We start from the raw sequence: 12,841 nt of genomic DNA on the forward strand, positions 1-12,841 counted from the left end.
TAGGACAAGTTATCACATAGCCAAAAAGTGCTGTGTTATACTTCAAATTATTTGAATATTAAAATATATATATAGATATAGATTGAATGCTTGAAAACTTGGAATGCTTTCTTTATTCAACTGTAGAAAACAGATTAATCTGAACATTCAGGAAAGAGCAAGTTCAAGTTTATTTGTTCACCTTTAGAGGCCAGATATGTATACATACTGACCCAGACCACAGCCTGGGATTCAGCCTGGGATTCCTCATGTCAAGAAGCATCTGATGGGTGGAAACTCCCATTCAGCGTGGCCCCTCAGTCAGTGGTGTTCTTCATTCTAACTGACTCTGCCAAAGACTTCTTCTGTCACATGCTACCCTCCTCGTTGGATCCTAGCATTCATGACTACTCAAGGTTTAGCCAGCTGGTCCTGGCTCATACAGTGTCTTCTATGTGTAAACAAAGGTGTTAGCACACTTGGCCAGGACCCAGTGACCAATCAAAACCCATTTCAGATTCAGTGATTTGTTTTCTTTTGCTTTGTCATTTACTAAACTTTACTCTGACACAAAAGGTTCATTTGTCACATGCCTAAAATGCTAGATTCCAGTGGATGAAGATGAGTAATGCAATGCAGACCTCTATGGGAAATCTTTAACAGAGCATTACATCAGCCTCAGCAGGATTCTAAAGAGGGTCCAGTGTTGCAGACATAATTGCTGCATCTACACTTTTAGATGATAGCGCAGGGCCTCTGGCTTTGTCAAAGTGTATTTAAAGGTCAATTAGAAATGCCATGTCATTCATTTCAGTGATACCTTTAAGATGAGTTTGAATTACTTTTGCCACAAACATGAAGAATATCTTATTAAAATAATGTGTATATAAGCCTCTGAGCCTCTGTTCTCTATATGACTGGAAAATTATAGAATGTTCATTTGTGGATTCCCTAAATTAAAGAATAATTTAAATCAGTGGTTCACAACTAAGAATATACTGATAATTGGTGAACAAGCCAAGTGTTCTACAATAGGTCCCAAGAATGAGAAAACAGGTTTTAGAGAAGGAATACTATTTCCCAAGCTAGAGATATTCTTAACCCAGCATCCATTTTCTACTTAAGGAAATAGTTCTCTGTCTTCACTGTGACCAAGAATCACCTTTCTCTTTTTGGTACCAGGGTTTGAACCCAGAGGCACTTTACCATGGAGCCACATCCCCAGCCCTCTTTTAAGTTTTTATTTTGAGACAGGATCTCATTAAGTTGCTTAGGACCTTGCTAAATTGCTGAGGCTGACTTTGAACTCTGATCCTCCTGCCTCAGCCTCCTGAGCTGCTTGGATTACAGGGGTGCACTGCTGTGCCCAGCCCAAGAATCATGGTGAAGAGTTCGTGAAAAATACAAATCCCTGGACTAAACCTTGCTCTTGGAAATTTTTGATCTTATCTGTTGTGATGCCTAGGAATCAAGAGTTCTTCAAAAGTCCCTTCTCCCCACCCCCAGCTGATGCTTATGTTTAGGGAACACCCCGTTTAGAGGCAGGCAGTAGTGGAGGACTTGGGGAGCGTAACCCCACTGAACATTTATGCAGAATGCTGTGTGTCTAAGCACGTTTGCTAAACCTTTTTTTGCCACAGTCTTAACAGCACGTATGATTCTCAAACCCCATTCACACAGAAAATCATAGAATTTTACCCAGCCCTTTTATTTTATACATAAGATATTTTGACCTTCAGAGAGGTTAGTTGTATTTGTCAAGGTTCCACAGCTTGTTATCATAATCAGAGCCCACCCAGTTCTGACTTCAAAGGATGTCATTTTTAAGTGCACCAAGCATGGTAAGTACATAGTCGACAGGGGAAGTCTGTATAGAAATAGGTGGGTGCAGAAAGAGGGATGGAACTAGAAAGTCACTATCTTTGTAACCCTTAATTAACGCCATTGATTTAATCAATAATCATCAATGGATGGTATCACTAGATGAACACTTTAGCAGGGGCAGGTCAGGCTGTCACCATCTGAGCTAACTGACCAACCTCAGCCTTCCTAAAGGTAGGACAAACATGTGCTTCCTGATGTGATGAAAATGTGAAATATTCAGCACCTTGAACTCACACCTTCAAACTGATTTTGATTTATAGGAAATATGGGGACTAGAGGAATGGGTGAAGTGATACCACACAGAAGCAAATGAATCCAAAATGTGGGTCCTTCTACAGAACAAGTCAATAGCATCAAAATAAAAATAATGGAGGGAAGCCCATGTTATGCATGACGTGTGGGTTATGATTAGAACAGATCAATTGTGAATAGGCATTATTAAGTCAATCAGAAGAATGTCAACTAGACATCAGATGATACCATGGAATTACTGGCTTTATCTGGTATAATGATTATGTTTGTATAAAAAGAAGTTCACTTCTTTTACATACCTTGACATGATGTAAGGGTAAAATTACATCATATCTAGAAATCATAAGAATAATTAATAGAAAAAAATAGAAAAGTGATAGTGGAAATATGGCCATATTGAGACAATTGGAACATTGGAAGTATTTATGAAGGGTTTGTTGAATGATTTCCTTATTTACCTGCTCTTGAAGATTTGCATAATAAGAAGTTGACTTTATTGTTTATTCAGACAGAAAAGCTGCAGAGTTCAGGCTTTGGTGCAGGTCTGTCTGTCTCCCCAGTATATGTTGGAAGGTAGCAAATGCAGGCTTCAGCCTGTTTTGTAAATGTTTTAGGGAGCACAGCCATGCCTCTGTGTTGACACATTGTTTATAACTGTTTTGGGGCTACAGTGGTGGAGTTGTACAGTTGTGACAGAGAACTTATGGCCCAGAAAGCCTAAATAATTACTATCTGGACTTTGGTGCCCCAGATTTATGTACTCTTTCCACCATACTGTATAATTTTGAGGCAATTCTTTCCCACTCTGAACACCCACCATGTGTAGTGTTCACAAATTGAGCTTTCATTATTACCCACATAGAAGACATCTTTGTTCATCAAGACAAGGACACTTCGGCAACTTAATAATGTTTCAATTAGACCTTAATGAAGTCTGAAATAAGTGCTTCATCCTCTTCATCCCAATGTCCTGTGGGACATTGCTGTGAGATTCTGTGACAAATGGCAGAAGAGATGTCATGGACTACTGATAGAGCTGTAAGGTGAGACAAGGGTATCCCTAGCTTACTCCACCAGGAAATGTGAATCCAGAGATGCTCAATGCCTCTGTCTTCAAATTGTATTTACTTGAAACCAGTGTAGTTTAGGGCTATGGGTCCAGCCATTGCTGGGGGCTGATTAGAAGAGATTCCATGAAGCGTTGGCTCCGTCTAGGACATCTTTGAAGAGTCACCTTCAAAGAGTAGGCTCCTGAAAGGCCAAACTATCCAAAGCTCTGGGAGGGTGTGTTCATTCTCTTCTCCCCTAGGTTGTCCACTGAGGCAGCACTGGATTTGTTCCTACTTAATTATAGCATCTGCTTACTTTCCATCCCTTGCCAGTTTCTCAGATTTTCAAAAACCACTAACCACTACTCCAACTCTTTCCAAAAAATCATGTAATTTTTTGTGTTACCCCAGAGGACTTTTACTCCTGTACCATGATCCTGGAAGAGATCAGGCTTGCTTTTGGTACCAGGACACTACTTTATGCCTAACTTCTGTTCAGCAATTTTTAAAAATACACTCAAATGATCTAAACCTTTTGGCAAATGTATGGTTTTCAAACTATTAACAAGTTAGAAAATATTTTAGCCTCTATTTCTGTGAGATGATCGTTAAAGAGAAATTATTTAGTAAAAATTCGGATGCTTTCCTTGATTTGCCTTTTGAGATAAGCAGTTGGGATCAATGAAACAGTAATAGTAGTGTGCAAAGAGGAAAATGATTTAAAACATATGCTGTGTTAGAACACTAAATGAAGATAGGGATTTGAACTAGTTTATTAGGCTACTTCATACAGAAATTGAAATGATTGCATTCTGTTTTCTGAATATTTTAACCTGAGAGATTTATTATTTTTTTTCTCAGTGTATTTGCCATTTTTTATTTATTAGTATTTGGCAAATTACATGAAGAAAATAAGAATTTTGGTACATGAATAACTCAAGAATCTTAAGTGAACATGACTTGTATATGTCATCCCCATTAATCAAAAGGGTGAACAGATCCATCAATTTTGACAGTAGTATCTTTTTTGTGTGCTTTTACAAGGGATACTTTTTGCACTGATTTATTTGTTCGTTCAGTAACTCATCCACTCAACAATGCTGAGCATTTCAGTGTGCCTGGTGTGCATCTAATTACTGAAGACCGCAATTAGACATTCTATTAGACAGTTCCTGCCATCATAGAACTTACATTCTGTCAGAGTTTGCAGAGTTGTACAGTTCTCTCATTTTGAAAAAAGTGAGTAACTTTATAAGCTGAATTTCTTCAGGTATTATTCCTGCAGAATTATTCCTTATTCAGAGAAATCAGAAATTCAAAGGAAAGATCAGACTGAGAAACAGTCACATTGATCCTTTTTCTTTTTATTAATTAATATATTTTTATTTTTATAGACTGCATTTTGATTCATTGTACACAAATGGAGTACATCTTTTCGTTTCTATGGTTGTGCATGATGTAGATTGATTTGTAATAGGTATATTAGACATTTCTTCTTACCTAATAGACAAGTCAAACTTTTGACTTAATTTTTTTTTCGATTTTACTTTTAAGTGTAATTTTGTTTCTGGTATTTCAGACAAACTTTTTAGAAATCAAAAAATGTCGCTGCAGGTGTTGAAATGACGAATGCATCACGTGTGCTTTGTGGTTCACTTTAGGTTCAGGAAGATTTGACTGAAGAGAAAAAAAGGGAACTGGAGCATAATGCAGAAGAGACCTATGGTGACAATGATGAGAATGTAAGTGTAGGATATGCTTCTACTGAAGTGTACGTATGCTTCTACTGAGCACATGAGTGTGCATGCGTGCGTGCGTGGGTGCATGTACACGCACATGCTAGGTTGGAGGTACATAGGTAATTTTGGGACAGGCACAGGTAGAAGACACCTGTAAAGTGCCCCTGAGTTGAACAGGCCCACCTGGAACTAGGAAACTGAACACGCACAGATCAGGTGTAGGATCATTTTTCTTCACTTGTTTCCTTTCTCCCAAACTGGATTGCACCTTGTTTGTTTTAGAGAAAAATTTTGATCACTCGCTCTATTTCTTAGTTTTTCTTTTTTCTTGTAATGTTAAGGCTGATGATAAAAACAATGATGGAGAAGAGCAAGAAGCGAGAGATGACAACCACCCCAAAGGCAGAGAGGAACACTATGAGGAGGAGGAGGAGGAGGAGGAAGACGGGGCTGCCATTGCTGAGAAATCCCATCGCAGAGCTGAGATGTAACTGTGCCCAATTCCCAGACAGTGCTCATCCAGCACATTTTTTTCAAGCTGCTTTGAAATCTGCCTACTGAACTCTAGGATATTTAATTACAAAAAGTAAAGAATTTAGACTTTGTTTTTAACTTTTGTATTAGAAATGCTCATACATTTATATGAATATATTTTGATAACTTAGGGTAGAACTTTTGTATACAGGCTAAACATGACCAAGAATTAAAACAGGAAAGTGTGTCTTAGGCTCTGGTTCTCATTTTTCTCAAATATGTGATGTTGGAAAGGGCACTCCTTTTGTATACGTTTCAACTTGTTACCTTTCAGTCTTCTAGTTTGCAGGTGTTCTTTCCTTTGCCTTTCATAAAATATAGGATTGAAAACCAAGTACTGCAAAACTGCTGTGCAGACTTTAAGGAGAAAGGCTAGTTTTACTGCTTGCTGCTCTTCTGAGGCTCTCGGGATAGTTCTGATAGAGCTTTCAGCAGTCTGTGTTTCTCTGGAATGAGATCTCTGTACAGAGGGACATGCAACTAGAAAGCCATTTTTGTTGCAGGGTAAAATATACCATTTTTTCAGGTATTTCAGATCATTTAGGAAAATGTTTGGTATTACTTAAAGACACAACTATTCTGCTTGAGAGGAATCAAACTTCAAAGTGAGATGCTATTAAAACTTGTATGGCAGTATCATGTACTTAATTTGGTATTTCAGTGTTCCAACAACGTATGACATATCATTGTATTCACCATTTTCAAGGACAGAAGTTGCCTAAAAACTAAATTAGTGTGTGTGTGGTGTTTTATACATAAGCACCTATTCACGATATTTTTTCCTGAAGTCACCTAGTGATATCTGTATTTCTAGTTCTTTACCATAAGATGTATTTCTCCTTTAAGCTCTGTGCCTCAATATATAATCACTTTGATGCCAATTATGAATATGAAAGCATACCAAACTGTACAACTTCACCGGATTATTTTTCAAAATCATGTGGTGAAATATATACATGGTGATAAGATGGGTCCTTGTGGCTTTTCCATGTGCTGGGCACCAGTTTGCTTTTCACCAGTTTAATGACTATGAATTATAAAAGATTCAACAAAATAAGAAAATTAAAAGTCAAAAACTTCCCCTGAAATAACATATTTCAATTGCAAGCATAAATATTTTTAAATGTATAGAACTAGGTTATATAATTCATGTGTGTAGTTTTTAAAATAATATTTTCAAAGTAATAAAAGCAAATTTCATTTTCTACCACTATTATATGAATGTAATTTTATTTTTTAATAACCACACTCATGTATGGTTTGGATTATCCCAGCTGAGCAATTGTGTATGTATGCATAGGAATGTTTTGTTCAAATGTATTTTGGATTTCCAATAATGATAAATCAAATCTTACCTTTATGTATAAAAACCCTTTTATGTAATGTAAAATGTATTATATTGTACATAATATTCAGAATACAATTATTTTGGTAAATTAGTTTGTATTTTTAATGTCCCAGTTGCAGTATTTAATTATTTGAAACATGGTAATAGTCAATAAAGCTATAAAAAGCAAGTGCTAAATCTTTTTAAATGTGTGATTTCTTATTAGTTTCTGATCTAACATTCTCCAATTTTTTGCATAAAAATATCTTTAGAGATACTGATATGAATTAATGAATTATAAAATGCCTTCCTCACCCCCTTTCTGTTTTCCTTATCTTTTTCTGCTTGGATTGGCAGTTGAATTTTTCTCCCTTTCCTTAAAACTCAAATTTTATTGTATTCAAGGTAGTTCTTGGAGGAAAAAAAATGAACAGAAAATATATGGGAATGTCATGTACACACACAAATTTTTTAAAAACTTTCCCCCAGGAAAGTAGCAGTCAGAACCTTTCTAATCCATGTGTAGCACACGTTAGGGGCCCTTGTAACCAGTGTTTCCAGGAGAACTGAGCCTTAGCTGACCTATATTAATGAGCTGAACAGAAATAAAATACCACTTGTATTTATCCTGCCAATTAATCTGACTTTGATGCAACTGAAAGTCAAAGGTTTTGGTATCAGTGACATAATCAGCAGAAGGGGGAAGAGGGGTCATTTATCAGGGACAAGTAAAGTGGAGCCCACACACACACACACACACACACAAACTTTGTTAGTTCAAATACAATGGCTGGTATATAAGACTGATCAGAAAAGATCTGAGAGTAAGAAACATGATCTTAGTCACAGGTACCAGTGACTCACCATTATGAAGGAAAATTATTTGAATGTGTCGAACGTCTTCATAGTACACGGAGCTTGTGAAGGATCCACTTTAATCCCTACCACTCTGCTTTAAGTTTGATGGAAACCTCACAACTGCAGACTTTCCTCTTTCAGAGCATTCAACACAGTTTACTCAAACTACTTTGAGTTCCTTGTTTTGTGTTCTTTCTTAGTTCTTCAATTACCTTCTGAAAGGTCCATGCTATATAGTATGTTGCACAGCCTTAAGAGTGAATTAGGTTAATTTCTCTTCAGGACTTGTCTTCCTATGACTTTCTCTTCCTAATTTCCTTCTGAGCATCCTAGCTTCTCCCTCATCTTTTTATAAGCTCCTCTCTTAATGCCTATCACTTAAATATGGGTTCTTTTCCAGTTTTGTGCTGAACATCTCTGTTTACCTTCCTCCCACCCATGTGTTATACCATGTCCTCTCATTCGTTCCCTCAGCTTAGTTTTCTATGTCCCTCCTACCTCACAGTCATAATTCTCAAAACTTAAACTTGCCTTCTTAGCCACCTGCAACTTAAAACCTTCTCTTTATAGATCCTGTGTCTTAATTCACCAAGTTTCCCCAAACAAGAACATAAAGTTTATCCTGAATTCTGTCTTCCCACCTCTTAGCTGCTTCCACAATATCTTCATCTTTGCTACTTTTCTCCACCCCCCACTGTCTGGGTTCAGGACTCACTTATCTTTACTTGGAAAGTTGATTAATTCATTTCCCCATTTACTTGCATCTAGTCCCTAAAATATGTGCCAGTGTGATTTTTCTAAAACCTGATAATATACACTCTTTTAGTGGATCATCTTTGTCAAGTACATTCTAACAGCTTGGTAAGCGATCTTGACCCTAGTCTCTGGTTGGAAAATTGACTTAAAACAGAGGCAATAGTATGACTCTATCTCATGAAAAAAAGGACATGATCAGATTAGGCACTTGACCCCAGATTCATCAATTTGATTTTATGATATTCCTGCACACCATATGAGTTCTTATCCTGGGCTATGATAACGGACACTTGCATAGCAATCCTCCTTGGAAGCTAAAGTCATTTCCCTCTGTGTCAGAGAGCAGATACTCTGATTTGGATAATGATATCTCCTTTCAGGACAAAGCCTGGACACATTTGCTAGCAGCACCTTTATGAAGTGAAGGCTTCCTAAGATCTGGGATCCTCAGCTGTGACACAAACCTATTGGTGGATATGTTTAACATCCACTCATCTTCATGACACTTGTAAACCAAGGGAACTGATGTGAACACAAACCCTATGCTACCTGTGATATCATGAGAAATAAGTCTTCAGTCTCTGCCTAAACAGCCTAGTGCCTTCTGCCAGCATTTGGAAACTAGCCAGCTAACTCATTCAGTTGCTAGGTGGGTAAAACCTCACCGTCACAATGCTTCCTATTCTTGCAGGTTAGAAAATAGCCTCTTATATTTCCTCTCCAATAGAAAAGCTATTGTTTCATGAATCTGGCTTCCAGTACTCATGTACTTAGTTGTACAGAGAAAACAGTCTACAAGTAAAGTAGAGAAAAAATATCTAACCCATGAAAAGAAACAGAAGATTGAGGCAGAGATAAAAGAGTTGTAGCATTTTTCCAGTCTTGGATCTTTCCATGACTAAAAATGCCATCCAAGTGTGATCATAGGTTGGTTTGTTATGGTTTGGATATGAGGTGTCCCCACCAAAGCTCCTGTTCATGCAGGAATATTCAGAGGTTAAATGATTATGAGAACCGTACTGTAATCAGCCCACCTTGATTTGAATGGACTGATTGTGACAGTGTAGGCAGGTGGGGCACAACTGAAAGAGGTGGGTCCACCAGGGGCTTTCCCTGGAAGGGTTCATCTTCCTGGTGGCCCCTTACCCACTCTTTCTCTTCTTCTCAACTCCTCCAGGAGCTGATAGTCTTTCTTCTGCTGGGCCCTTCCTCCATGATGCGCTGTCTCACCTTTGGCCCAGATCAACGGTGTCAGCTATCTATGGACTGAGACCTCTAATACCATGAGCCCTAAATAAATTTCACCTCCTTTAAATTGTTCTTGTCAAGTATTTTGGTCACAGTGGTGAAAAAACTAACTAAAACAGTTGATGCACAAAAAAATTTACTTCATAATTTGACCATTTAGAAATGAATTTCTGTCACTTTATACCTAAAGATTCCTGACCGATACCCAAATGATATTTAGCTCCTTCAAATCATGCTCATTTGTATCATGGTACATTTGCAAAATAATGTCCCCCAGAAACACTATTCATCCCTTTATTCACTCTTTGCCACTTTGCCTGGCTGATTGCTTTGGGTCTCATATACTGATTCCTCCAGGAAGGAGATATTAAACCCACTCCTCTGTCCAGATTGCATTCCTGCTCTATCTTACTATAGTACCTGCACCATACATTTCATATGACAGGGTATTAAAGCAGTCTATAAACTTGCCTATTCTTCCAAACCATGTATGTTTTGAGAGAGTAGAGACCATCTGTTCATTGGTGAATTCTAAGCACTAATGTATAGCAGATTTTCAATAAATATTTATTTAAATGAATGTCTTATACTTCTTATCTAAGTACAATATTGTTTCAAAATCATACAACAAATTAGTGATAGAGCTAATAATTCTTTCCAGGTAAATCCGATTCTACCTTTAATTTCAAATATATCCAGAGTTGTTTGGATTATTGTTCTGTGTCACATGCTGAGATTCATGTGTTACGAAGTTGTGTTTTAAATTTTGCAGTAACAAATCCTTAGAGTCAAAAATAAGTGGAATCTCATCCACAGAGTCTTGAGGAGGAACCAAGAAATTGGAATGAGTTGATCAGATAAGCAGATAACTGGAGGAAGATGTAGCATTGCATCTCTGTCTTTGAAGCATCAATTGTAGGATGAGAAACAAATCATTTGAGAAACAAGTGATGAAGCTGTGAAATCAAGACAGGTCTTCAAATCAGAATACATTTAATAATCACGTGTCAAGAGAGGTGTGCCAGTGTTGAAGAATAGATGCAATATCCTCTTTGAAGTTCCTTTGACTCTTTTTAGTGCATTGTAGTTATACATAATAGTGGGGTTCCTTATGACATATTCATAAATACATGAAGCAGTCTTCTCTATTTCTTACTAAAATCACCTTCCTTCCTCTCCTCCCTCTACCTGATTCTGTCTACTCCATTGGTCTTTCTTTTATTTAATTTATTTTTAACTGATGTGTGACAGTTACATATCTATGTATACACACACACACACATACAATAGGAATGCATTGTGATATATTCATACATACACAGAGCATAATTTGGTCAACTTTATTGCCCAGTTCTGCCCTTGTCTCCCCTCCTCCCTCCACCTTGGTCCTCTGTTTCTACTCTATTGCTCTTGTTTTTCTTTTTTTTAAATAATGTCTTCATACCCTCCAACTTCCATATATGAGAGAAAACATTTAACCCTTGACTTTCTGAGTCTCCCTTTGACTCTTGTGCCCTGAGAAGGCCAGTGGACGTGGGAAGTAAGCGGTGCTTTTGTCTGCATACCATTTCCTTTTCTGTTCTTCATTTGTAGCAGATCCTGGTACCATAGGAATGGGCCCAAGACCTGAACTGGACCAATCTTTGTACCCCTTATACCAAGGCATAGAAAAGGGGAGATATTACCCAAAATAACCCTGCAACCTCTCGCTCTGGGATTTCTACATAAGGTTGGATGAGAGAAACACGCTCTGGCTGCTTTAATTGTGGCATGATTCTAATACCTCTGGAGCTGCCAAGAATCCATACTTCCCTCTTCATAGGGAAAAACCAATTGCAGCAGGAAAACATTAGGCCAGCATATAAAAAGGAGTGGGAATGGGGGAAGGAGGAGGAGAAAAACATGGTAGGAAAATGAAAGAACCAAGAGACACAAGGAAACAATGGTGTTCAGATTCCCAGGTCTGAATTCACTGGACTATTTGCCAGTAAATTCACAGCTCCCCCTTCACGCCACCCCCGCTTTTTTTATTAAGCTAGTTTGAGGTTCTTAAACAGACTGAAGAAAACTGAGTTAAGCACTATTTTTTTTAAGAGGAAGAATAATATTAACCTGACAAAGGAAATATTTTTGATTAACTTTTAGTCATATTAACCCAAACATAGCAAGTTTAAATAAATGATTGCATGCCTTAAAAACAAACAATTTTCCTCTTTGATCTGCCTTTGAGACCCAGAGAATCTGTGATAAAAGCTCAGAGATTAACCTAATGAAGTTAGGAGTACTCATGTGTCCACATTCATTAATCTACACTAAAGAGTGACAATTTTTTTTTTCCACACAGGGTCAGGTAGCAAATCTTTTAGTCTGTTCGGGTCAGAGGTCCTCTCTTGAACTTACTCAGATCTACTTCTGTACAATAAAAACTGCCCAAAACAGCACACAGGGGAGTGAGTGTGGCTATGTTCCAATAAAACTTTACTTACACAAACAGAAAACAAACTGGATTTGAACTGCAGATCATATGGTCCAAATGCTTGCTGTAAAAACAATTATTTCAATAAAATATAGAAGATTTTGAGAAATTCAGGTATTAAAGTTTTCTAGTTCTTTCCTATGATCCCTTCTATATTCCTTTGGCAAGCACTCTACATTATCTTAGCTTCTACATTTGTATACTGTTTTAAGTAATTGGAAATGAAATACTTTTGTCCTTTACCATCTTGTCTGACCTTGTTCTCTCTATTCCCTGTAAGTTACTAATGGAGCTTGAAATTAAATGTCATTTCTGTTTATCTGTTAACACATTTCTGTTTATCCATTAACACATACACAGCATTACCCATAAAATACATGTCTTCAAAAGAACTGGTTCATTGGAAAACATGGGTTTGAACAAGATGAGGTGACATCTTTTAATCTGGTATGTTCTTTCTTCTTTTAAGATCCAATTATAATGGGTGACCATTAATACATTAGAGTCAAATTTGTGGTCTCAGTTTTGAAAGTTTTTTGTTTGTTTGTTTGTTGTTTTGTTTTTTGCTTTTTGTAGGTATTTGATTCCTTTTAAATTCATGTACCCTAGCAGATTTACTTTTTTTTCCCACAAAGAGATCAAAATTCCTTTTATATTTCCTTATCCTCACTAGTTTTATCATTCATGATGGTTTTCAGTCTTCCCTTCAAGAGGTTGAGTTTAGTCCACCTTCCCTTGA

The 12,841-nt window shown here is 37.2% G+C and overlaps 1 protein-coding gene across 6 annotated transcripts in view; it reads left to right on the forward strand.

Moving 5' to 3' along the window:
• Positions 1-6,954, forward strand: part of GOLIM4 (golgi integral membrane protein 4) — a 74,531-nt gene extending 67,577 nt beyond the window's left edge. For 5 of the 6 annotated variants that reach the window (XM_079156389.1, XM_079156386.1, XM_079156390.1 and 2 more), the window contains 2 exons: positions 4,826-4,906; positions 5,245-6,954. In XM_079156389.1, coding sequence (XP_079012515.1) covers positions 4,826-4,906; positions 5,245-5,394 — 231 coding nt within the window. In that variant the 3' untranslated portion in view covers positions 5,395-6,954. The remainder of the gene's footprint in view (positions 1-4,825; positions 4,907-5,244) is intronic. The other variant, XM_079156387.1, reaches the window with a different exon arrangement.
• Positions 6,955-12,841: the final 5,887 nt, after the last annotated feature.

The sequence above is a fragment of the Sciurus vulgaris genome (assembly GCF_902686455.1).
Source record: "Sciurus vulgaris genome assembly, chromosome: 10".
Classification (NCBI taxonomy): Eukaryota; Metazoa; Chordata; class Mammalia; order Rodentia; family Sciuridae; genus Sciurus; species Sciurus vulgaris.